The sequence below is a fragment of the Clarias gariepinus genome, chromosome 24, assembly GCF_024256425.1.
Source record: "Clarias gariepinus isolate MV-2021 ecotype Netherlands chromosome 24, CGAR_prim_01v2, whole genome shotgun sequence".
Classification (NCBI taxonomy): Eukaryota; Metazoa; Chordata; class Actinopteri; order Siluriformes; family Clariidae; genus Clarias; species Clarias gariepinus.
The window spans coordinates 1407062-1434056 of NC_071123.1; the positions used below are offsets into that span (position 1 = coordinate 1407062).

General features: G+C 43.0%; 1 protein-coding gene and 2 non-coding genes across 6 annotated transcripts; all 3 read right to left on the reverse strand.

The window, feature by feature from the left end:
• Positions 1-930: 930 nt before the first annotated feature.
• Positions 931-26278, reverse strand: prrc2b (proline-rich coiled-coil 2B). Of its 4 annotated transcripts, XM_053485892.1 has the most exons (32): positions 26114-26278; positions 20050-20228; positions 19083-19260; positions 16926-17028; positions 15929-15992; positions 15455-15598; positions 14778-15136; positions 14473-14636; positions 14123-14286; positions 13771-13858; positions 13526-13658; positions 13085-13430; positions 12751-12929; positions 12348-12528; positions 12051-12261; positions 9995-11932; positions 9745-9914; positions 9481-9596; positions 9192-9333; positions 9023-9099; positions 8627-8908; positions 8253-8354; positions 7803-7989; positions 7615-7712; positions 7371-7498; positions 3726-3966; positions 3464-3631; positions 3281-3360; positions 3085-3172; positions 2782-2991; positions 1348-1625; positions 931-1313 (listed from the first exon to the last, which is right to left on the reverse strand). In XM_053485892.1, exons 2-31 carry the CDS (start codon positions 20162-20164, stop codon positions 1455-1457), a joined length of 6627 nt encoding a protein of 2208 aa, XP_053341867.1. In that variant the 5' UTR covers positions 20165-20228; positions 26114-26278; the 3' UTR covers positions 931-1313; positions 1348-1454. The 4 variants fall into 4 exon arrangements, with proteins under 4 accessions (XP_053341867.1, XP_053341869.1, XP_053341868.1 ...); XM_053485894.1 differs by lacking the exon at positions 931-1313 and having other exon boundaries at positions 1435-1625; positions 2754-2991; positions 3085-3167; XM_053485893.1 differs by lacking the exon at positions 931-1313 and having other exon boundaries at positions 1435-1625; positions 2754-2991.
• Positions 15275-15408, reverse strand: LOC128512685 (small nucleolar RNA SNORA68). Its single transcript, XR_008356309.1, has one exon. It is a non-coding gene; the product is annotated as a small nucleolar RNA SNORA68 (small nucleolar RNA).
• LOC128512686 (small nucleolar RNA SNORA68) lies at positions 15747-15880 on the reverse strand. The gene has a single exon (XR_008356310.1). It is a non-coding gene; the product is annotated as a small nucleolar RNA SNORA68 (small nucleolar RNA).
• Positions 26279-26995: the final 717 nt, after the last annotated feature.

The following is a 26995-nucleotide window of genomic DNA, read 5'->3' on the forward strand; positions in this document are numbered from 1 at the left end:
CCAGGCGATACATGACCATGAGATCAGGAACAGACTGGATGTTAAAGCCGAAGTTTGACTATAAACAACCATTTCGTTCCAGGATCATTATGCCTTACATCCTGAAAGTAAACAGCTCCGCCCCTTTTACCTTAAAATGCGACTAAACACACTTTCTATTCATCTATGATTTATTTATTTATTTTTTCCTTCATAGCTGGACTTATGTGTTAACCCTCATTTAAAAGGTGTCAGGACGTCACCCAACTCCAATGCGTTTATGGCAACACTTCAGGTCCAGAAGTAAGATAAAGGGGGAAAAAATAATGCAGAAGTGCCCTATGTTTAATTATGCACAAACACACACACCCTTAGTGTTCCAAAAAGCTAAAAAAAAAAAAATCCTATTTTTATGTTCTGTTCCTCACACACAAACACACTGCATTTAAACAGCGCTCAAAAGACAAAAGGATAGGTAAAAGATTATATTTGCACAGAGAGAAGAAAAATAAAAAAAAGCTTCAGTCTGTCAGGAGTCCTGTGTCTAGAGCTAGAACAAAAAGTTTCAAGTTAAGTGTTCATTTTTTTGTTTTATTTAAGTAAAATGTGCCCTTTCATAACAGAGCAAATAGTCACTGATTACGATATTTAACATTTATTAAAAAAAAAAAAAAAAAAAAGAAGAAGAAAAAAAGGGTTAAAATTCCATGGTTTCCAGTAAAAATGACACTGCAGTCCTTAAACAAGACACGTTCATCAACTCTGTCAGGTCGAACAATAACAAGGAAGCGGGGCGATTTTGGCGACAGGGGCGGGGCAACAAGTGAATTTATCGTGAGACTTTTTTCATTTCTTTCTTTTTTTTTTTTAAATACACATCGTCGGTCTTCTTGAAATGGTAAATAAATAACGAGGATCTCGGGGGGGAAAAAACAACCCAAAAAAAAAAAAAAAAAAAAAAGTCTGCTTAGAAGAGTCCCAAGCTATAACGTCTGTTTTCATATATATTTATAATATAATATAGTATACATTTTTTATATATAGATATATTTTAAGATACATCTCTCTCCTATGTGGTGCTTTAGCAGGGAAGAGTCCCGGTTCTGGTGCGGTTTCAGTCTGTGGTCCAGTGACATGTGGAGAGAACAAGTGACAACCAAACGAGAGAGAGAGAGAGAGAGAGAGCGAAAGAAGGAGGGGGTACAAACAGAGAGCTATACAGAGAGAGGGAGGAGGGGGCAGAAAAAGTTATATAGAGAGATACACAAAGCAGCAAAACTGAAAGAGATAAAAAAAAAAGGGAGGGAGAGGGAGACACAGCAAGTCTGAGATACAGAGAGAGATACAGAGAGAGAGAGATACAGAGAGAGAGAGAGAGAGAGAGTAAGAGAGATACAAGGAGTCCTTGGTTTGAGCCCAGAGCCTGTGTATGATGAAGTGAAGTGTGTGTGTGTTTGTGTGTGTTAGTTCCATGATCAGGCCTTGCTCTCCTCTACTTTAGCGCTCTGAGGCTTAATTGCTCCGGTGCGGTTCGGTTTCCCCGGTGCGGCTGCAGCGGCCTCCTGCAGTTTCCCGGGAATCACGGATGAGGAGGAGGACGCCTTCAGATCGGATACGATCTGCCGAGCCTCACGGAGGATCTTCACCTGGACGGGAACAAAAAACAAAAGAGCCATCAGTGTCATAGGTGCGTCTTCGACGAATCGTTATAATAATACGAGCATGAAATTCTTAGTGACAGAGCAGCAAGGGTGTCACGAGTATAATCTGAACCTGATTCATTCCTCTCACCACACGGCATACACTCGCTTTGTCCCTGTATAAAGGGCAAGTTCTCACACTATAGACCAGGACGAATTCTCGAAAACTGCGTCGCCAGCGCTGTTTTCATGTTTGCATTTATGGGGTTTTCAAAGAGAGTGGCTAAGACTTTCCCTTGTGGGATTTCTTGGTCATCCGGATCATCACCGACTGGATTGCTTCGTCCCGGGATTATTCCATCATTATTTTACGGTAAGACTGATTCAACTCTCTTACTCACTCATACAATAACCTGGACTTTGGACATTCTACACATTCACACACACTGATTGTATTTTTTATTGTATACATTTTGTAAATATTTTCTTTGTAGTTTTTTCTTGGTTGGTGCACCTTTTTGTTTTATTTTTTTGTATAATAAACTTCTGGTTTGATTAACTTGGTCGTTGTTTTGTTTTTCTTGTTCACTGGTTTTAAAAGCACACAGAGATAAAGAATGTTTAATGTAGCCTCATTTAAGCCTATTTTATCTGAGTGTTACAACTCGTCCTACACAGAATTGCGTTACTGATGAGACTTAAAGTTGCAATGGTATAAAGACAGATGTTTAGAAGTATACATTTAGTATAACTATGTATGGATAAGTGTAACGCATTGTTGTATGATTTTATATATATATATATATATATATATATATATATATATATTAAAACAGTCACAGTAGTTAAACTTGCTGTGGTGTAAGAGGAATAAAACAAATCACACCACACCATTCTGTTAGTCTAACAGTCATTCTATTTTTAATCTCTATTTTTATGAAGAAAATTTTCAACTGATTTTAGTAATAAACATCACATCAATGAGAAAGCAATTAAGGAAAAACTAAATTTTTAATGATCAATGGTTTTTTTCATAACTGTGAAGTATTATTTTAATTCTACAAATTCACCATTATGAGAAATAAAATAAAAAGAAAAAAGAAAAAGAAAAAGAAGTGGATAAACTGAAATTACCTATATTTGTTTACAGTGGGTGGCTCACCTTCGTGCCCTCCTCCGCGCCCTTGCTAGGGGGCTCCGGGTTGGTAGGGGGGGTGGAGTGGGGAGGCTCGCGGCCCGGGCTTGAGTAAGGGGTAGAGCGAATAATTACAGCCTTGTTTACCTGCATTACAGGTCTCTGGATTGGGTTTGGGAAAGGCCCGCTGGTAGCGGTGCGCATGTGCATTACCATGTTGCCCTGTGGAGGGGGCACCTGAGCAGACAAACAAACAAAAAACAAACGGTTAGAAAATGCTTAAAGTGTGTGTTAGGATTTATTTATTTATTTTAATGTAAAGGTAAACACCTGTGGGGCGTAATGTCCTGGGAGCGGGCCAACGGTCGGGGGGGCACCGGGACCAGATGGCTTCCCACTGGGGCTGGCAGAACCTGGCCTGAACCCCAAGAGAGGAACAGAAAATGCATGAGGTGTAACAAAAAAAATTTCTGAGAAAAAATAAATAAATAAATAAATAAAACCATTATGCTCTGTACAAACTGACCTGTACGAGCTGCCAGGAATCCCAGGTGAGTGGCTGGCTTTATCAGGGAATTGAAATCCTTTCATCTCCAGCTGAGACGGCTAAACAAACACCCAAATATTTAAAGGTAAATAAACAAGCAACGGTATAAAAAGATAAATAAAAAATGTTGATGTAAAAGCAGAAAAGCGCTGCTGTTGTCACCTCTCGGCTGGCGGTGATGACGGGTGGCTGGGAAGCCGGGGGCATGATGCGGCGTGGGGCACCAACAGGCAGGTTCTGACCCTGCTGAAGCTGGATAGACTGTGGGAGGATCAGGTGCTGCTGAGCTGAACCGTAACGTAGCTGAGAACCGGGAAGGGGCATCGTCACCTAAACACACACAAAATAAATCTATAAGTATAATCACACAACACATTGAATTTCGCAAACAAGGTCGAATAAACACGACTACGATCGTTTTCACCTGAATGAGCTGCGAGTCCATGAGCTGAGACGTGCCCATTCCCGCCGCCTGGTTGATGGTGCTTTCGTAAACCAGTGCCTGGCTGCCGTTGATGGTCTGGAAGTGTGAGCCGGACTGCGGCTTTACCATCTCGGAGGGCTGGATGCCGGGGAACGCCGAGTACGGCCCTTTCAGAGGGCCGGCTCCAGAGAGCACCATTGCGCTGGGGTGGGACAGGCTGGGCTGCATGTACACCTGCGACCTGCGGGGGAAAATCAGACACAAAAATGGACTGTTATTAGGGCAGTCTCTTGTTTTCCTAAGTATTATTTTATTAGTGCCCAGGCACTATAGAGTGTGCATTATTATTTTTCCATGCTTTTGGACTCTTTGGGTGTCTTACTCTCAAAAACTCATGAAAATTGGCAGACAGGTTGGAATCTGCTGCCATTAGGATGCCTGAGAGTCATGGGACCCCCACGAAATTTTTCGACATAGCTCGTACACACTTTCACATAGGCACACTCTTCTTCTTCTTTGTCTTTCGGCTGTTCCCTTTCAGGGGTCGCCACAGCGAATCATCTGCCTCCATCTAACCCTATCCTCTGCATCCTCTTCTCTCACACCAACTAACTTCATGTCCTCTCTCACTGCATCCATAAATCTCCTCTTTGGTCTTCCTCTAGACCTCCTGCCTGGCAGTTCCAACCTCAGCATCCTTCTACCGATATATTCACAATCTCTCCTCTGAACATGCCCAAACCACCTCAATCTGGCCTCTCTGACTTTATCTCCAAAACATCTAACGTGGGCTGTCCCTCTGATAAACTCATTCTTAATCCTATCCATCCTTGTCACTCCCAAAGAGAACCTCAACATCTTCGGCTCTGCTACCTCCAACTCTGCCTCCTGTCTTTTCTTCAGCGCCACTGTCTCTAAGCCGTAGAGCATCGCTGGTCTCACCACTGTCCTGTACACCTTTCCTTTCATTCTCGCTGATACTCTTTTATCGCACAACACACCTGACACTTTTCTCCACCCATTCCAACCTGCCTGTACCCGCCTCTTCACCTCCTTTCCACACTCCCCGTTGCTCTGGACCGTTGACCCCAAGTACTTAAAATCCTGCACCTTCTTTACCTCTGCTCCCTGTAGCCTCACCGATCCTCCTGGGTGCCTCTCATTTACACACGTATTCCGTCTTGCTTCGGCTAACCTTCATTCCTCTGCTTTCCAGAGCATACCTCCACCTCTCCAAATTTTCCTCCACCTGTTCCCTGCTCTCGCTACAGAGCACAATGTCATCTGCAAACATCATAGTCCATGGGGACTCCTGTCTTACCTCATCTGTCATCCTGTCCATCACCAGAGCAAACAAAAGGGGGCTTAGAGCTGATCCTTGATGCAGACCCACCTCCACCTTAAACTCTTCTGTCACACCTACAGCACATCTTACCACTGTCTTACAGCTCTCATACATGTCCTGCACCACTCTAACATACTTCTCTGCCACTCCAGACTTCCTCATACAATACCACAGCTCCTCTCTTGGCACCCTGTCATACGCTTTCTCTAAATCTAAAAAGACACAATGCAACTCCGTTACCTTCTCTGTACTTCTCTGACAGCATCCTCAAAGCAAATACTGCATCTGATGTACTCTTTCTAGGCATAAAACCATATTGCTGCTCACAAATGCTCACCTCTGCCCTTAACCGAGCTTCCACTACTCTTTCCCACAGCTTCATTGTCTGGCTCATTAGCTTTATACCTCTATAATTGCCACAGCTTTGCACATCTCCCTTGTTCTTAAAAATTGGCACCAATACACTTCTCCTCCATTCCTCTGGAATCCTCTCACTCTCCAAGATCTTGTTAAACAAACTTGTCAAAAACTCTACTGCCACCTCTCCTAAGCACTTCCATACCTCCACAGGTATGTCATCAGGACCAACAGCCTTTCCACTCTTCATCCTCTTCAACGCCCTTCTCACCTCACTTCTACCAATATTTGCTACTTCCTGTTCCACAACAGTCACCTCTTCTACTCTTTGTTCTCTTTCGTTTTCCTCATTCATCAACTCCTTAAAGTACTCCTTCCATCTTCCCATCACCCTCCTGGCATCTGTCAGTACATTTCCATCTCTATCTTTAATCACTCTAACCTGCTGCACATCCTTCCCATCTCTATCTCTCTGCCTTGCCAACCTGTACAGATCCCCCTCTCCCTCCTTACTGTCTAGCCTAGCATACAAGTCCTCATATGCTCTTTGTTTGGCCTTTGCCACCTCTACCCTCACCTTACTCTGCATCTCCCTGTACTCCTGTCTACTCTCTTCAGTCCTCTCAGTGTCCCACTTCTTCTTAGCTAGCCTCTTTCCCTGTATACACTCCTGGACTTACTCATTCCACCACCTAGTCTCCTTGTCCACTTTCCCCTTACCTGATGATACACCAAGTACCCTCCTACCTGTCTCCCTGATCACATTGGCTGTAGTTGTCCAGTCAACTGAAAGCACCTCCTGACCACCCATAGCCTGTCTCAACTCCTCCCTAAAGACTTCACCACATTCTTCCTTTCTCAGCTTCCACCACTTTGTCCTCTGCTCTGCCTTTGTCCTCTTCGCCTTCCTCACCACCAGGGTTATTTTGCACACCACCATTCTGTGTTGTCTGGCTACACTCTCCCCTACCAACACTTTGCAGTCACTGATCTCTTTCAGGTTACAATGTCGACACAAGATGTAGTCGACCTGAGTGCTTCTGCCTCCACTCTTATATGTCACCCTATGTTCCTGCCTCTTCTGGAAGAAAGTATTTACCACTGCCATTTCCATCCTCTTTGCAAAGGCCACCACCATCTGTCCTTCTACATTCCTGTCCTGAAAACCAAACCTGCCCATCACATTTTCATCACCTCTGTTCCCTTCCCCAACATGTCCGAAACACGAAACTCAGTAAACATCTAGAGCTCATTAAGCCGAACAACTTTTACACTTATCCTGGGATCAACTCAACAGGTGGCCAGTTATTTTGGGTCGTTCGCAAAAACGCACCTGATAGATTTTGATAAACTCCTCCTAGGGAATTTATACGATTGTCACCAAACCGGGCCGATATGATCTAAAGAAATTGATGCGAAATTGCGGAGGGATTTTTGATATCTCAAACACGACAGCTGTGACGATGTCTTTAATTATTTTAAAGACATCGTCAGCCTAAAATAGAACACGCGTACACATCACAGCCTAAAGAACACACGTACACATCACAGATGTTAACACTCACACACAACAAATATTTTGGACCCAAGCTGACATCAGCCCTATTACATCATATTGTGTGTGATATAAGTGGCGATGGCTTTTTGTAGGTTTTAACATGCTCAAATAATACAGGTTGTGCGGTGCCCCAGGAGGTGATGGCACAGGGTGCTTTATCGTTGCTTGCAACTATATTTCCAATTGTTTCTCCAATAAAACTAGTTCCTCTAAACAAAAGAGCTACACTGCAGTTTATGTGTTGAAGTATTAAGCAAAGTTAAAATCTGTAAATCAACATCACAAAGAAAACCAGAGTTTACATAAATACAAGAGCATGACGAAAAAAAAGATCTAACGAGTCAAACAAATGGTTAAAGACGGTCTACAGAGTGATCAAACGTACCTGAACGTGGGGATGGAGTTAAACATCTCCTGGGACTGAGAGACGGGCAGACCACCGCGGAGACCCAGCTGAGCCTGAGCCTGCAGAGACGTGTGGAGGGAGATGGGGATCTGCTGAGCGGCTGCAGCCTGTTAAACACAGGCGATGATAAAATAATCAATAACAAAAGCAAACATTAGTTCGATGTGTACTCGAATGATGCACGAGTGAATTATTCTGCGTTACAGCCTCACTGCCTCGTTACCTGTTGATAGCTCTGCTGCTGAGTCATTGTCGGCGGCACCAAACGAGGCTGGCTTGGAAACACATGTCCGTCCAGGTACAGAGGCGGGATGTGGTTACCTACGCAGATGGATCCAAGACACACTTTACAACGAGTTCTAATTGGTGTAAATATTACTGATCAAACCTGCACGTGAAACTTATTCAGACCTTGCATGGAGACGGAGGGAGCGACGGAGGCCACGGGCATAGGGGGCATGGAGACGCCTCCGAAGGAGCTGTAGCTGACGGCGCTGGACGAGCTGCACGGGGGCTGCGTGACCGACCCTACGCTGCCTGGAGAACCCTGCTCGGGGAGGGACTGCGAGTTCTCCCAGGCTTTACGTGCAGACTCCATCTGCACGAAAACAGTGTGGGCTTTTAGTAAACGGCAACAGATTGGTGGATTTTATGGAGTAAATACAGAGAAGTCATCTTGAAGTTTTATTTTACGACACAACCTGCTAGGCATAAGTACTAGTATCACATCACATCACATCACACTATCACATGTCACATATCACAGTATCACACTACATCACATGACCCGACAACGGTGGGGTTAACACTTGCACGTGCCTAAAATTTTTCCTTAAACTGTTCATATACAGGGTGACGTACCTTGAGTGTGAGGTCAGTGGTGGGAAAAGAAATGGGATTGAGGTTGATGCCAGGCTGCAGGTGATCTCTGCGCAGCATAGGAATGCCCTGAGCTAGGCCCGCCTAAAACACACAGAAAAAAGGTAGATAATTATAAGCAATTCATAAGTAACTAACAATCGCCATGGTAACCGACACCCTGGTCTCTTATATCAACAGCACTGCCTGTACCATGCTTGTAACTAACACATAGAACCTGTAACACAAACACCAAGCCTATAACTCCTGCTCACTGTACCACCACCACCACTCCAGTAACCTCAACACAACCAGAACATGAGGTCAGAGCGACACCGTAAACTTATGAACCACTGATGAAACATCCTGAAACCTACGTTGCTGGCGAGAGCGTCCTGCAGCTTGGTGACGGGGTTGGACACGGCCACCGGTGCCGATCCCGGGGGGAGGCTGAAGTCCGAGTCCTTGGCGCTGACCCCAAACTCGATGGGTGGGACGGGGAGGACGCTTTCGACGTGGATGTCCACTCCATTAACGGGCGTGATGGGGCCCTCGAGACGATCCACTCCTTCGGAACCCTTGCGGTTCTTCAGAGAGCGCTCGTTTCCGATCGGCCCGGGTTTGTGCTCTTTGCTCTGCTCTGGCCCTGCGTCCGAATCCTGTACGAGGCGGGATTACGGTAATGAAGGGAAGGTGAGTATGATAGTGAAGTACCAAGTGCCTATCAATCGTTTAGGGGGAAAATATCAATAATTAATTATTTAAGAACGAACCTCTGAATTGGGTTCACTCCCAGTGTACGACACCTGCTTCGTCCACGAGTCTCCACCAGACGACTGGACTGTAAGAGCTGCAAAACAGGGGAGTAATAATAGTATAAAATTGTATAAAAAAATATTTAAAAGTTGCTAAACGTTCTCCGGTATTAAAGCGTGCGGTTACCTGTGCTGTTGGTCTCCCAGATCTCAGTGCCAAGATTATTTGTCGAGAGGGTTTCCTCAGGCTGTTCGATCGAGATACCGCCCTGCTTCTTTGCAAAACGAGGCGGCATTTTGGAAGCGATTGCTCTGTTCTTTACCGATACCTGTGGATGGATGGGTTAGTCAACACACTGAAAATTTCTAAAACAACCTATTAAGATCAGGTTGTTTTTTAACATATGATCTAATTCTAAAAAGATTTAACTGTAAATCTAATGTAAAAAAAATAAATAAATAAAAATAAACCTCACCGGTCCTCCTTGCTCCTTTCTTCTTCGCTCGTCCTCTTGTGGACGCCGCTGTTTTTTGGAGAGCGCGTCTTGGAATCCGTCCGGACTCGGAATAGAGGCTCCTGGATCGCTTTCAACTATCAGAAGAAGTTCAGTTATAAGCAGAAAGTCATCAGAATCTTTCCCTTTGCCAAGTCAATAATAAGTAATGTAATCTGATAAGCACCAGTCAAACAGTACTTTAACAACAGTAAAAACAGTCTGCGTCTTCATTGTTGCTCTTACTTGGGTAGCTGTTGAGATCATATTGTGAAAGAGGCTCAGACATGTCTCCCTTCATGCCTCTTGGTTTCAGATCTTTATCCAGCTTCTTTCCTGTCGAGTCGGTGTTGCTGGACGAAAGGCTGTCCTCTGTCTGCTCCACGCCGTACACCGGCCCTGCATCCTCAGGACTCCTGCACAAATTAAACCAGGTTTATTTTATTCCTTTACATGCGCTACAGGATGTAATAAAAATTGGGTCGTCTGAACTCACCGCCTGCAGTTGGTCGTCACTCCGTTCTGCCAGCCGTCGTTGCGGTTGGACGACCCGACGCCAGAGGGAGTGTCTGTGGATCGAGGCATCTTTGAGCCTTCCAAAATGTCACTCTTACGATTCTGTCTGTCTACCAGAGGGCGCTGGCTGGAGAAACTTCTCTTGGAAAGTTCTCGTTTCTCAGAGCCTGGCTCTCCATGACCAGGGTCTACGGGTGCCTCGCCACGTTTCTCTCTCCAGTCGTTCAAGTCGCTGTTCTCTGATCCGGTCTCCCAGTCCTCACCCTGAGACGCGAATTCCTGCTGCCTATTCCCGGAATACTGACCAGGCCAATGATCTTCTCCGGGTTTGGATCGACCCGGCCAGGGGTTCGTGAAATCCCCGTTGACGTACTCGTCGCTGTTCCACTGACCGCCAGTTTCTCGCTCCTGGCGCAGACGTCTAAACCGCGGGGGTTTGTCCTGGCGGGGAGGACGTCTTCTCCTCAGCGGACGGTTGTCAGAATTGTCGTTGTCGAAGCGATAGTCACCTTCTCGGTCCTCAACTCCGTTCTCCGCGAAAGACGATGCAAACTTTGGAGGGTATTTTAGAGAGTCGCCTTCTGCAGATTTTCTCGAGAAGGAATCGCTCGTGAAGTTGTATCCGTTCTCCTGCATTGATCCGCCTCCGAACTGGCTCCCCCTTCCCCTCCAAGTGGAAAAATCCTTTGATCCGAACCCACGGTTGTATCCAGTGTTCAGGCGTGGAGGAAGGGACCGACCAAAGTTTCTCATTTTGGGTTTTTCCCTTGCGTCTCCGCCTGTGCTCTGGTCATTATTGTAGACTTTGTTTGACCTCCAGGAATCCCTTTCCACCCTTTTAGTATCTCCGGACGAGGAATAATCAGCTTCTCCATTCTCTCCGTTTTTCTGGCGTCGGCGTTTGGGCAGCTCCTCGTATTCCGAGGCCTCGCTCAGAGTCTCGCTCATGTTTCGTCTCCGCGGTTTTCCTCTCTGCAAATCCTCGGCCTTAACGAAATCCCGGGATCCTCGACCCCGCCCTGAACGCTGGATATTTCCAGTGTTGTACATTCCTCTATTGTTGTCGCTCCGTCCTCCTCGGCCACCGCCACGCGAATTAAAGTCTCTGAATCCTCTGCCGCGGCCCCGCCCCGCCCCTCTGGCTCCAGCGAATGCCTGCTCTTCATCAATAAAGATCCAGTTGTTGCGGCGAGGTGCTGCCGGCTCCCTGTTCTCAGAGTTCTCCTTCACTTGAGAATTACTGACTTCCCAGCCATTCTCCCTACTGGACTCCTCACTTGGGTTACTGAATTTCTCCATTTTGGGCCGAGAAGACTGCTTCTCCTCGTGAGTGATCGCAGGAGGAACTGGATGCCTGTTGATCGAAGGCTGGTTGTCCTTTTTAAGGTCATAGACATTCGTAAGGACCTCCTTCTCAAGTCTGTACGGAACGGGCTTCTCCTCGGGTTCGGATTTGGGCTTCTCATTCTCCTTGTCCTCCACTTTTAGGGCCTTGAGCACCGGTTTCTTGATGGGACCCGTCCTCCTTAAGGTCCTGCCGCTCGGTTCGGACGGCTGGCTCACCCCACTGCTGCTGCTGCTAGACCCTGGGTCGGACCACTGCACCGCGTCTTTGTCTTTTTTCAGAGGGTCGTCTTTTCTCCAGAAACCAGAGTCGAAACTGTTCTCCTTACCCTCACCGTCACGAGAATCCAGACTGTCTCTCTGGTTCCGGTTAGAGGACACTTCCTTGTGGTGCTCGGGTTTGAGGTACTCGCCATGTCCTGGTGGTGCTTCTTCGTCCCGCTGCGAACCGAGAGAAATGTCAGACCCTCGATTTGGGTGGTAGGCCTGATGGGGGAGATCTTCTGAAGGACTTTCAATACGTTCAATCCCTCTTTCCTCATAGGAGTCCTGCTGAGAGCAGGACCGGTCACTCCTGCAGAATAAAAATAAATAAATCAGAAAAAAGATCAAAATCCATTGTTTATTGTTTCAAAATGTGACTAAAAATAATAATAATAATCCTGACGGGAAAATAAAAACAATCTGTGTACCTGTCGTCTGACTGACACCTCTCTGCGTTGTCATGCTGTCTCTGGTAAGGTGGGGTGAAACTGCGCGCTGGTGGGTAGCCATCTTGGCTCCACACTGAATAAGTGTCAGCAGAGAGCGCCCTCCTTTCCTGGTGCATGCTGGAATGGCAGCACTCGTCCGAGGCAGATCCAGGGCTGTTGAGGCGATCATGCACCGCTGGTTTGTTTACGCCTGCAGAGGAGAGTGTGCGTGTTAAATAAATACGGTTCTTTATAATCCAAAAAGAAAGTTTTTTGGTTTTGGATCGATGAACATACCCGAGGAGTGGACGTTAGGAGAGTAATAATCGACTGCCGAGCGTCCCTGGGTCACGCGTGGGTCCATGTAAGGAGGCATCATCATCCAGCGGGGGTCAAAACCAAGCACGTGAGGGGGGTAATAACCTCTCTGAGCGGGACCTGAACCGGTCTGCTGCCACTGCTGCAACTTATATGGATCCTGAAAGACAGGCGGATTAACGCAAATAAACAGAACAACTAGAAACAAGTCAAAGTAAACAAAAATAACTTGCACAAAGTACAAACTATATAACGGACCACGTGAACAGAACAGGAGATAAGAGCTCGCCTTTGAACTGCTGAGTATGCCAATACTGGAGCGCTACAGGATTAAAACTTTAAAGCTTGGCATGCCGGAGGGATTTCAGCTGCTGCCACTCACCTGCTGCTGCTGCTGTTGTTGTTGTTGTTGTTGTTGCTGCTGCTGCTGCTTTTGGAAACGAGGTGGAACAGCCTTCTGGTGCCTTTGAGTGAAGTCGGAACAGTCATCCTCGCTCCTGTAGCTGAAATCGTCTCGATAATCCTGGCTGTGTAACATGTCGGATTTCTGCTCAGAAACGTCTACGAGGAGGGAGAGGGGGAATTGGCTTAGAGGTTAAATAATCAAAACGGACAGAAAAACTAAAAATGGAAAAAACTATATTGTTAAGGTGAAGAAAACTGACATTTGATTGTGCAACAGTCAAATTTTTTTTTTACAAATAAAGAAATTCTACCTTTACTCCCGTGCTGCCAGGCCTCCTGATGTGGTTTGGCAGTCTCTCTTGCGGGTGACGGTGACAGCGACAGCTCCTTACTTTCCACTCCGTGTCCGTCTCCAGAATGCGCAGCTCTCTCGATCTTGCCGAATTTCTCGTCCAGTTTCTTGAGTTTCTCAGCGCAGGCAGCCAGCCTCTCCTCCCTGGCTCGCCGCTCCTCCTCCTCACGCCTCCGACGCGCCCTCTCCACGGCCTCAGAGACGTCCGGCGAGACAAATTTTCCCCGAGGAGGATGAGGGGTGGAACGATGAGGCTCATCCTGTTCTTCCAGAGACTCGCTCGCGCCGGCGCTCTTCTGCTGTGGCTGAGGAAGAAAGGAAAAAAAGAAAAGGACTGAATAAACAGATTTCATGCAAAACTAATACACTTGCAATTACTGAGAATTCTCACGCTTGTTACCTGCGAGTCGGCGGAGCTGTATCTGCTGTTGGTTTTTCTGGAAGGCAAAAGATCGTGCTGGTGATGGTACGCGTCATCCTGACCATCTGAGCTCATGGATGACTGGCGGTCGCGACGAGCCTCCCACTCTCCCCTTAAAAAAATGTAAATTAATAAATTAATTAAAAACCACTACGAGGCTCTCTAACGTGTTCCAGGAGACGTTTATTAATAATTTAAATAATTAACGGGATGCAGATACGCACCAGATCTTGCTCTTGTCGCTGGGGGAGTGATCCTCTTCATCATCACTGAATTTGAGCTTCTCGCTGTAGTCCACCTCTTCGTGAAGACCTGAGAAGATGATCGATCTTGTTTACATCTTGAACCTCAACACTACACTGGATTATTAGTGAGTTACAGAATACATCAGCTAATTCACTACAGCAATAAAAAAAAAAAAAAAAAAAGCTCACTTTATCCTGATGAATTATAAAAGAAACTTCTACAATCATTAAAACATCACTAGATGTGTATAAAACAGCTGTTAAGCACAGTTTAGTTTGTAGATAGAACTACATTAGTAATATTAATGCCTTGCGTGTTTGACCCGTTTACCTGCCCATCCATCCTCGCAGTCGTTGTCCAGGTCGTCCAGGTCTTTCAGATCTTCAGGGTTGATGATGGCAGGACGGGAAGGTCTGTCCCCAGGACGCCGGATCGGTCGGGGACCGGGACGAGCTGGGACTCGAGCGAAACGGTTTTCTCTCCGTACTTCGCCGCTATAAACACAATAGGGTGATTACTTTAACTGACTAAATCAAAAAAAAAAAAAAAACAGATCCTAAAAAACATTCTAATTATTACAAAACAACGATGAAACCAAACGATAGTTTTAGAAACGAAACATGGAGGCTCAGTGGGAGCGCTGTTGAGCGTTGTGTGTATAAAGGTGAGAAGGTACGCACTTGACGGGTTCAGGAGTAGGGTAAGGGGGTCTGAACTTGGGTCGGGCATCGAAGCGCATGGGGGCAACAACAGCAGCAGCATTAGCATTAACAGCTGGAGGAGCAGCAGCAGTAGAACCGTGCTCGGAAGAACCCGGGCCATCACGGGTCTCCTTGGGACACATCTGATAGAAAGAAGATTAAAAAAAATTAAAAAAAAAAAAAAATCTTTATTATTCCTTTTTATCTTAAAGAAATAAATTAAAAAACAAACCAAGTTCTTTAGTTTACTATAATATTAATTGAAAACTGTAGGGAACCCTTACGAAGGCAGGCAGCATGTCATGATAGGTGGTGGTGGAGGAGTGATGGAGTTGATACTGCAGACCCGGAGTCAATCGGCGTGTGGGCGGAGCCGGCCGGAGAGAGACATCCTTTGGGTCGGGGGGCGTTGCGGCGGTGACGACGGCTGCTGCGGTGACGACGACAGCGGCGACAGTGATGGCACTGGTGGAAGAGGAAGAAGAGGAGGAGGTGGTGGTGGTGGAAGAGGAGGATGGAGGAGGAATAGTAGTGGTAGCCTCAGGAGAGGCACTGGATTTGCCCTCTGGATCGGAGGAGAGGGCCGAGGACAGAGACGGGGGCTGCAGGTACCTCCCTCCGCCCTCCCTCCAACTTGTTACGTCTGAGCACAAACAAAAGAACAAAAATTTTATGAATTAATAAAAAGCACACAATTTCTACAGAAAAGCATCATCTGATCATTAGATCCCCCCCTTACTTGTTTACGTACATGCACTTATTATTATTTTACTCAAAGACTGAATGTCGGACCTTGAATTCACTTCTACTGGCACACGGAGCCGATAAAAGGCGACAAGGTCGTCGATTCTTTGCGCACATGTAGCGTAGGTCATCACATGTGTGAGGTTAATGACCTTTGGGTTTGGGTGCGCGCGCGTGTGTGCGACAGACGTGAACAAGACGGAGCTCTGAGACTCACTCTGAGGGCGGAGGCTTGGTCCTGGCCCATACGACGGATCGAAGGCGCTTTTTTCCTTGCCAGCCTTGTCCTGTTCTCCTGCTGCTTTCAGCGTCGGAAATTCCTCGTGAGAGAAGGGCTGCAGTCGGTTTGAGGCCCTTAAACCTGCAGGAAGAGCGAGCGTTAAAAACTAAAAACACACACGCGTTAGACAGAGTTAAGCTCAAGGAAGAATACAGAACGTCTCCCACTCTTGACATTTTTTTTAATACATCAAATGAATCGTGGTACATTTTCAAGGACTTCGAGCGCTGAATGTCGGACCTTGAATTTACTCCTACTGGCACACGGAGCCGGTAAAAGGCGACAAGGCCGCCGTTTCTTTGCGCACATGTAGCGTAGGTCATCACACGTGTCGAATTGATGACCTTTGGGTTTGTGTGCAGGTGATTATTTATTGAACAGAAAATGAAGAAAAAGGATGCCAAGTGTTACCATCTTGATCGAGTGCCTTTCCATTTAGTTGTGCCCATTGCTTTGGTCCACCGGTGCTTGTGCTCTGTAAGGGAGCAGAGGGGGAGAAGGTCATTACAGTGCACGCTCTGTGAAGTTTAAATAAACCTTCTACTACAGTAATGAGAGAGGTGTGTGTGCGCATGTGTGTATCACGCTCCTCGGTCAGTTTGACAAAGACATTCATGTTTTATTTTTTTGGTGCAAATACAAAGCAAGTTTATCCGCTGGTCTTTTTAAATGTATCCAATTTGCTTTAAAAAAATTTTTTTTTTTTTTTATTCAATTCCCTTCAACTATATCAGAAGAAAGAAAAGTGAGATTTAAACATATTAAATAAATAAAAATAAATAAAAGTAATATAAAAAAAAGAAGGGAATGATTGGCTCATCTTTTTATACGTCTATCACAACCAATGACGACGCACTGGGTTGGATTTACTGGAAAAGATGCGAAATTAAACCTAACCACAAAGTTAGAGGCATCAACAACAGGAACTTCTTGTATTTCTGGCAGATTAAGCATTTCACGGTGAGCAGAAACTGTTTACACATGCCAAAAAAAAAAAAAAAAAAAAAAAAAAGGATATTTTAATTAAAGAGAAAAAGGGCAGGGAAAATGTTTTTGCAAGTTTTGGGACTAAACTGGAAGGAAGATGGGGGAGATGAAGATCAGAAGGTGGCGCTAATGCAACATGGTGGATGGCAAGAAGATAAGACCAGTCACGGGTTTGAGCAGGTAAACTCGTAAACGGATGTTAACAAAAACAGAATCAAACTGGAATAAATTTAAGTAAAGACTGAATGCAAAGTGGAAGTAGCTACTACAGTAATTCCTCAGCTAGTATAGCTACTACAACACATACTTTTAATATTATGAAATATTATACATAAACAACTATACTAATAAACAACAGAACCATCAGAGATTAGAGAAGAGGGTTATAATAGAGATCTGCACAGTGAAAGTGTTGTTTTACCTCCAGGTTGGCTGCCACTGTAGGCTTCTGAAGATTGGACACTGATTTCTGCAAAGGCAGCGGCGGCTGCGACTCCGGCGGCTGTGCTGTCGACACAACGGAACTGAAACGGAGAGAGAGGGGATTAACCGCACTGAGACAAACATGGCTCAAACAGCTTGTGTTACACTTACGGGTTCGTTTATGATTACATGTCCTTCAGTTGATGTGGGTTTTTTTTTCTTTCTTTACACTCCACATTTAAAATACCTGCTCTACTCAAGTTTAAGAAATGTCCGTTTAAAGTCTTCGTTGCTTTTACATGACTGAGTCATACCACGTCTTGGGTATGATTAACTTCATTATTTCACTCTACAGTGTATAAGGACAACAAACGCTTTGTCTATCTTTCTAGCTCCATGGAATCGGTACTGTAGTGTGAAAGCAGCTTTAGTGTGACACCGGTCACTCAAAATAGCAAAAAAGTGATTTATCACAATTCTGAAAACTTTTTAAAAACATGGCGGGTCTCATTTATTTTTCAACAAACAAGGTTGAAATATGACCGTTATTACTAAGTACCAGTTTTTCTCCGCAAAGAAAAATCATAGAATGATTCATTCAACAGAATCCATCGGCATGAAACACAAACGCAAATCCATCATGTGATGGGGGGGAAAAAGGGGACCCAAAAAAAAATTTATAAATAAAATAAATCTGCAAATAAACACGTTACCAGCCCTGACTATCCCATTACACAGGTGTTTCTTCTCTAAACTGTCCCCACAAACTTAAAGAGAAGCACATAATTGGATAGAATTGACATAAGTGCCTGAGCTCACTAACGCTCCTGTAGCTGTAACTGAATGAACACAGACCCGAAGAGCCAAACTCCAACATCTAATGGAAAGACATTCCAGAAGAGAAGAGAGGAGCTCGAAGTAACGGGAAAAAATAGGGAACAAATATGGAATGTTATGTTTAAAAAGGACACATGGGTGTGATGGTCAGGGGTGCACATAGTTTTGGCCAAGGAGAGAAATAAAAACAAATCAGGGATGATCTACCCACAACATCATATATCACACAAATCCAATTTCATTACCCTAACACACACACTTCACTCTACACTGAGTGTTTCACCTTACACAAGTTTGTGTGTTCAGTTGCTTTTACACACACACAATTACGACTCGTCCGTCAAACAGCATTACCTTGAGATCTCCTATTTATAATCTCACACACAGCAATTTCTGTACACACACACACACACACACACCTTGGTCCTTCAGCTTGGGGAAACATTCACTTAATGACGCATCTCGGTTTCTAACCAAAGCTAAAAGAGTGAGCGAGAGAGGGACAAACACGTCTCTGAAAATGCTTTTCATCTTTAGACCCATTTATTTATTCAGCAGTATTTTTGACTCTAGCTCTGTCTCACACACTAATTTTCCTCTCCTTTACGCTCTCACATATAAATTATATAATTTTTTTTAACCTCAGTTTATAAGCTGTTACCTCAGGTGCAAGCAAAGGGGAAAAAAAACAACAGTCTGGACAACAAAGTTAGATTTATGAACTTATGAAAAGTTTTTTTTTTATGTATATAAAATATTTCACAGCTCTAACTTGGAACAAGTGTTACAGAGGGGGATCTCCATGTTCTTCTTTTTATTAAGTTAGTTAACAGACAAACACACACCTCATGGAAAGTGTTTCGTCACTGATTTTTATTCTATCCGAGAATAATTAAGTATAATTATAGCTTAATAATAATAATAATCTACACATCAAGGCCGATGTATTGAGGCCAATGGGACGGACACACGCACACTCCCCAATACTTTTTCTGGGAACACAAAATAAATTCTAGGTTTAGCCTTTAGACCCCTCAAGTAAGAGAGCAAGAGAGAGCAAAAACACAGGAAGGGAGAAAGTGAATCAAAGAGAAAAAAAATTAAAAAAGAGAAACGAAGAGCAAAATAAGGCATTAAGAAAAAGAAAAATGGTGTGAGAGAAAGAGTCAGAACGAGAGAAATGCCATAGTATGGACATGAGAGAAATAAAGAGGAAGAGGGTATGATGGGCAGAGAGAGAGAGTGCGTGTGTGAGAGAAACAGAGTGTGTGTGTGTGTGATTAAGTGAGTGAATGCGAGAGGGGGAAAATGGCTACACCTCTTTTGATCGGGTTGTTCCTGCTTGTTCGCCCATCCTGTTCCGTCTTTGGGGACGATAATGACGTTTGGATCGTTTCCTCTGTTCTCGGACTTCAGGCTCGGCAGGTGAGCGGGCGGGGGCATGCGCCGGGCAGCGGCCACTTTACCAAGACTCTGTAAGCCATGTCGAGCAACAACTACAGCCAAGAGACAGACAGACGGATTTTTATTTTATTGTTTAATAAAATAAATTAATAAATATTACTACATCAAAAAAAAAAGAAAAAAAAAAAAAAAAACTCGCACAATCGTTTGACATTCCTACGACAACACCTCCACAAACTTAGGCCAGTGTTACGAAAATCACCAGAGAGGAAAAACGTAAGTAAAAGTGTAATCATAAATTGGCAACTTATGGCAAACGCATTTTTTCTTTTTTTACACGGCTCAAACTTATAATGGTTATAATGGACAGTGAGGAGAGGAGGAAAAAAAACAGGAGACATGAATTAGAAACAATATTTAATCAATTATAAAATGCAAATTAACTAAAATTATTTTACAGACATTTTTACCTAACCAAAAAAAAAAAGCAGCAAAAAATCTGGGAAGAATTACTAAAAAACAAAAAGTAGATTTGCAAATAATATCAAAGACAGGAATATGAAAATAATGCTACAAAACAGCAACAAAAAAACTAAGCTAATTTAATTAAAAAATAATAATAATAAAAAGACAAACATGTAAATTGTAAACTTGTAGAAAAAGGCTGACTTTAAAAGCAACAAAAGTTATTACATTCCAAAATCCAAATAAAGTACAGAAAATAAAAATCATCAAATAATGTACAAATTAACTTACACCAACTTCAAGAGAAAAAGTATTACATTTATAAAACTAGTGATGCTAAAAACAACAAATAAAGGTAAGATAGTGAACGGTCACTACTTTTTATTACTATTACTATGTGTGTGTGTGAGGCTCACCTGTGGGTTTCTGAGTTTCTATTGACTTTCCCTTGTACTTGTCAAATAGGCTGAGCGAGGAATACTTGCTTTTCCCATCCTTGGACTTGGTTATTTGCCCCAAACGATCGGACATTGCGATGAAATGTCATCGAGTATGGAAATTTTTCTCTGCGCCTCTTCCTTTGTACCGTCTGTTTCTATTAAAAACAAACAAACAATTCTTTCAAGTAAATATGACAACTAAAGAGAGTAATGAAACCAAAACGCATTCTCCATGACTCCAAAAAAAGAATTAAAGAGTGGAAGGATTGTGCTGAACCCTTAACTGCAAAGAAGACGTTAGTGTTTCGCCAATAATAGTACAGGCATGGCGATGGCAACGACACCCTCCACCACGCCCACATGGCAATAAAAAAAAAACTAAATAAAAATATAAAATATAATACCATCCAATTTAGAATAACAGTCATAGGTTTAGTAAAGTGACTATGTTGCAATGAGAAATAATGCCTTTTTTTTTGCTTCATAAAGAGCGATGGAAAAAGATCGAGTCAGGGTAAGAAGGGGATAGCATGAAGGCATACACCGATCATGCATAGTGTCCACTGTACAAATCTGCTTTAGTTGCTCAGGTCTCTAGGCTTAGCAACGTTATGTGGCAATAAAATTAAGTCAGCTGACAACTTGAATGTACTGAATCACCAGGTTGTCACATCTATGGAGTTTTTTTTTCTTCTTCTTCTCCTTCCCTGATGGCACGGCTGTATTCCGGGACTCGGAGTGTGAGAGAGTGGTTCAGGAAGCATAAGGAATCATTTTTACACCATAGCATCCTAACCTTAAATATAGTAAAAGTTTTAACGAGTAGTTTGATTCTCGCAAGATCGATGCAAGATCTCAAACAAAAGTTAATGTGACAAAAATTTTTTTTACTTTAATTAAAATATATGGTTGTCAGCCTCCTCATTATGTCGTGAGGAACGTGTGCTGTAATCAAAACTAAAGATCGAAATCTGACAAAATGGTCACTTGCGCAATGCGTTTTGAATTCTCCTCTCTAACAGCAGGTCTGAGACTCTATCTGGAAGTTGTGTCATGTCCACTAGACTAGGCTGAAACGTTACATTGCTCATCCAGGTAGTGTCGTCAGTCTGAGGGACGTCTGGAGGATTCTGCATATTCGTATGTTGATCTGAAACGGCTCGTTAGGTGAACAACGGAGAGAGGCGAGTGTAGAGGAGGGAAAGTTATTCAGACGTAATAACCAGAGCAAGCAATTGGGAGTTGTTGGGTGCGGCTTTCATGGCGGACCCGTGAAGAGTTCCTGATCTTCCTCAAGATGGATGAACTAGAAGAAAGGAAAATATTAGAGAGGCCGTGCCGGAGACCTCCGCGGATTTTCTCCGACCTCTTTCACACCATTCTCGATCCATAAATCCGAAAGATACAAATAATGAACGATAAGTGCAATGAGAACTGAAACTTAACCCCTGCCTTTCTGATTTATAATCATTACATCCTTTCACAAGTCTGTCTTGTCATCCTGCGCTTCATTTGCACAAGGGCTTTCTGCAACAAATAAATAGAATTATAAACAACAGAACTTAATTTAAACTATAGCCACAGTGTTAAAAAAAAATAAAATAAAAATAAAAAAAAACACACAGACAGGAACAACACTTTCCTGAGAGTGAGATCACAGCAACAGAAAGGTTTCTCTGTGTTCTGGTGGAAAATCAGGACTCATGTGGTGATTGCCCCCCCCCCCCACCTCCTACACACACACACACACACACACACATTTTGCCAGGCCCCTGGTGTGTTCTCTGCCTCTGTGCAGTTTGTAAGAAGCCCACAATAACATTTAGGAGTGTGTAAGCGAGGTAAGCCTGATCAGCTGACTCTGTATAGTTGCGTCAGATTTTCCCATCTCCTTAAGAAAACAGGATCGGCATGATCAACAACAGTTAGTTCTGACAGACATCTGAAATCGAGAAAATATTTTTGACGAACATTAAAGACTCTGAACTAATCAACAACCAGTAAGCTGTTGCAAACTAAACGTCCCCGGTTAAATGAGTAAAAAAAAAAAATTTTTATTAACCCAAGCATAGAGAACTTAAATCTGACTCACATTGAACGGTTTAATAATTACAAGAATAACCTGCTTTGTGTGTCATCCAGAGTTAATGTTCTACTTTAGCTTATTTGTTGGATTAAATCTGCAGATCAAGATCACTTAGGTTTTCTGCAGAGTTCCAACACTGAGCTTTGACTGGTGGCGTAGTGGTTAGAATGCTGAGGCCTCACATCTTAAAGGTCGAGGGTTTGATTTCCACCTCGAGTCTGTGTGTGGAGTTTGCATGTTCTCCCCATGCTTGGAGGGTTTTCTTCGGGTACTCTGGTTTCCTCCCACAGTCCAACGACAAGCAGATTAGACATAAACCCAATCCCAATTCTACTCCTTACCCCTACCCCTCCATTTGCCGTGTTCATGTGAAGGGGTAGGGGTGTCTTATTTCTCTTTTGGTTGGAGGGGTAGGGGTAAGGGGAAGGGCCAGATAGCCCTCCGAATGAAGATTTTTCGAGACCTCACTTCAAACAAAAGCGAAATTTTCAACATGGCTGCTCACTCGAGCAAGCAGACCCATAAATGTAACTAAGTTAGTTTTCATTATATGTATATAACCTTTAGTCTTGTGTTTATGGTGATGTTCTGTAAAGAAATGTTTGCAAAAAAAAAAAAAATCGCTAAAGTTTGCTAGTGGATAGCTCCGATTGCACGATATTACAAAAATATATTTTTATGTCATATACACTTTACTGCATGCTACAAACAAATATGAAAGTTCAGTAGCACGTCAGTTTGCCGAGCATTTGATACCGCATTGTTTGTTTTGCTTACGGCCATATGTGTACATGTAAATTAATGGATACGTGTGATGACGTATAACAGTGTTGTAGTGGTTGTAGTGTTGTAAATTTTCCCATTTCTTAGGGGAAATAGTTTAACCCTACCCCTTTCCACTTCGTTTCAAGGGACAAGGGGAAGGGGTGAGGGGTAGAAAATAGAATTGGGATCGGGCAAAATTTTTGCTCCCAAAATTACCACATTGGTGCACTGCCCCGTGGCCGAAGCATCCTGGGATAGGTTGAAGGCCACCCACGACCCTGTACAATAAAAGCACTATAAAAAAATTATAATGACTGAATGAACTCTGCAACCTTAACCTTTATATCTGATTTACTTCTTGCTACAAGTCGATTCAGAGCTGAATCACTCTCTCAGCAGAAACCGGACTTGACACTGCTTTACTTGGATACTCTTAAACATGTGGGGGTTTTGAATCACAGACTGCATCAGGGTTTAGTTGTGAGAAAACAGCGGCAAAAGCAAACCTTGAGGGGAAATCAATCCTGACCTCAGACGTACAGCCCTATTCGAACAAATTATATAAGATTATATTACAGCCTTTACTCATCACATAAACGTTAATGCCTAGTGAAATTCTTTATTCTTTCTGAGAGGCTGGAGTCATTAACCCAGCGCCTCAACACACTGAACTACCACTGCCCAAACGTACACGGGGGGACATGTCACCCAGAGGGACATCACATTTCCATTTAGGTATTTGGCAGACACTCTTATCCAGCGCGACTTACCAAAGTGCTTTGATGTTTCTGACAATAGAGGCCAGTCAAACAGTGTTGGGGGAGAAATTTACCAGTTAAGAAGAAACCGTTAAGTCCATGTCGGTGTGGTTCTCCAAAAATTACAATGGTACTTTTTTTTTTTACTCAACATAGCTCTCATCTCATCATTCGATCCACGCTAATTTGTCTCTTAGCGTGTTCATCAGTGACCCTGTCAGACTGTAAAAACTCCCAGTCACCTACTCCTACTTTAAACCGAAAAGAAAAGAAAAAAAAATTATGCGTCTTGTATATTTCTGTTCTGTTTTATTTTTAGATTGCTGCTGAAACTTTGATTCGCCTCAAACTAAAACAGGTTCCTTCTCTCTACACTGCGCCTCTTCCTGTACGAGCTGTGATGCAGAGCGGCTCACACTAGGGTAGTTTCTGACTACACTTGACCCCAAAGTCTGGTCCATTTTGATCAGTGAGAACACGCAATTGTTCTGCACTTGAGAACCATGCCTGAACCAGATTCGCTTGCATGTGATCAAATCAAGTACAGAAGCCAATCATACCTGAAAATGGACAAAACATAACACATGCCAATCTTCTCCTCTGACCTACAAGGCCATAAATGATACTATAAGCACTGCTTAACTTTTTTTTTTTTTTTTTACAAAATATTAATAATATTGGGCAAAGTGCAAAGTTTAACTAATTCTTTTCTTTTTTGTGTGTTTAATGGCGGCTCACAGACCAAGTAGGTGCATACTGCCACTGCTGTATCGGAGAGTGAAAATACACAAGTGTACCAGAGTACGGAAAAAAACAACAAAGTGAAAAGTAACAAAGTACTCATAGATCAGACATTAAAAGACCGAGCGTCCAAACTACTAAGCGTGTAAACTTGCTGACTTCTGTGTTCATCCTGACAAGCTTGAGTGTTGACTTTAATAAATAAAAGTGAGAATTTATTTAAAAATTAAAACAAAGTCCTGAGCGTCGCCATTTTGTTCTGCCGGGACTCTGAGACTCCAAGCAGACCCCGACATCCAGACTGGAACTCTTCAGCTGAGACTATCGTAACTACGATTAAAAAAAAAAAAAAAAATTAGACAGGATGCGTTTATCTGCTAAAACCGCTACGGAGCTCAGTGAACAGATCATCAGATCACACTGATGTTATGGCATGAAAGCAGCAGTTTGATCAGATCCGAGATGCAGTCCGAGTTCATCGGATGTCCAGCGGATACAGGACACGAACGAGTGGTGTGAAGAAAACAACCAGTGCTGAAGAGATTTAGGACATGAACTGTTTAACGTTTCACATTTAAGGAAATATATTTGAGTGTACTCACTGATTTAGACATCTACATGTGATGTGTGACTTGTGTTGTAAAGCAACTAAGTTCAGGTTAAATGACTTTTTTTTTTATTTACCATGATTTTAGTCTAAACACACAGGAAAATCATCTCCACACATTCCTTTGGTTAAACAACTATAAAAAAAACTATATTCAAATAAAATTCAATGGAATTATTAATTGAATAACTATTTCCATTTGCTTTTAAGCTTTAAAGGCCAAACTACAGTGCTAATGTTAGCTAGCTAGCTCCGATGACAGATTATATAATCGCCGATTTAGCACAAAATCCGTAACAGAAAGCAAAAAAGGGGGGAAAAATCATTAACCATCATTAACTGTAATATACAAGTGATAAAAATGCGATAAAACCGGCACGCGCTGACTTCGAAGTCTGAGCTCGAGCTTGCTAATTAACTGAGCTAACCAGGTTTGCTAGCATACTAATAATCGTAAAAGGCTAATAACTAATGAAATAATTCTAAAAAAACTCTAATAGAATCTAATTCCAAACCTCACCGCATACACCTAGAGCTCAACTATTATCTCTGCTATTGTAATTAAGAATCATGAATTTATTTCGCTGTGTGCTAATGTTAATGCTAACGAATGTAAACACGGCTAATTCGCGTATGCTAGTTATCAAAGGTTGAATTTATCGTCAGGGAAAAAACAAACTCGCACTGATGTGATGGAAATTGTTAAATCATCGAAAACGCAAAAATAAGAGCTACGTATTCTTCTGAGAACGTGAGGCGTTTTATTCTTAAATAACGGTCATGCTAATCTTCATGCTAACTGCTAATTTACACAGATATCACCCATATAAAAATACACAGAACCGTGACAGGATAAATAAACACGCCGATATAAAATACGTGTAACCGCAGAATAGTAATGTTTTACACATAAAAATACTGTACATATGCGTTAGGGTGAGTTATAAAACCGGACAGAGTGTAAAGATGAGAGAGTAAAGATGGCCGCCGCTCGGAACAAAAGCAACAATAAAGTCCGGAGCTGAGGAGCTGAAGGAGAAAAAAAAGGCTCGTTTTCGCACCAAGACGGAGATAAAAACTCACCGAATCACCGTGTCGCGTTCAATCTATGTGAGATATTTGAAAAAATTTCCACCTGATGATAAAATATATAAGGATGGATGAGGATTCTGCGGGACAAAATTTTCTTAATCTGGGATTTTTTTTTTCTTTCCCGTTCTTTAATGTTGCCTGTAGCTGCGGCTCGGCCTACTGAAATCTACCGGAAGTGACGTAGGGAGTGTGAGTGAGGCGTGCAACAGTGACGTCTGTCGGCCATGTCAGATCACTGCACTTCTCAAGATTCAAATGTAGTTAATTACCTTTATAAATAAAATAAATGTTCTGTGTGTGAATAAGTCAGAACTTGCCTTTTTATGTATGATTTATTTATAACAAATATACAACACGAAAATAAGCAATCAGAAACATACAAAAAAAAAAAACACAATCACACAAAACATTGGAATGAGACACTTTAATGAAAAGGTGTAAAAAAAATCACTAAAGCAATAAAATTAAATGGAATATCATTAAAAAAATAAATAAAGGGGGGGGGGACAAAGAGAGAGCACAAATATACATGTCATATTCTTCCTAAGTCATTACAGAATCGGTAAATCGAAGAGATTCAACATAATTAAGGAACTGGTAGCCAGATTTAAAAAAATAACCTGAGTACCACGCAGTGCGTGTTTGATCTTCTCCAACTTTATTAAAAAAGGGCATCTTTTATCCAAAGAGAGTGAGTGGTGGGACCAGGGCCCTTCCAGTGCATTAAAATAACACGTCTTGCCAGAAGCGTAGGAAATGCTACAAGTTCAACGAAGTAGAGGGGCATGGAGTACCCACTGGGCAAAACCCCAAACAGGGCAATCAAAGGGTCTGGGGGATCCTAACCGAGGTAATGGCTGATAAAGAGTCAAA

Bases quoted from the DNA above. Each gene is read 5' to 3' on its own strand.
- prrc2b (XM_053485892.1), bottom strand. From the start codon at position 20,164: ATGTCCGATCGTTTGGGGCAAATAACCAAGTCCAAGGATGGGAAAAGC. The intron at 9,100-9,191 runs GTAACCGCACGC...CCTGTTTTGCAG, and splicing joins CTGGGAGACCAACAGCACAG to CTCTTACAGTCCAGTCGTCT. The intron at 7,713-7,802 runs GTCTGAATAAGT...CCATCTGCGTAG, and splicing joins TCCCTCCGTCTCCATGCAAG to GTAACCACATCCCGCCTCTG.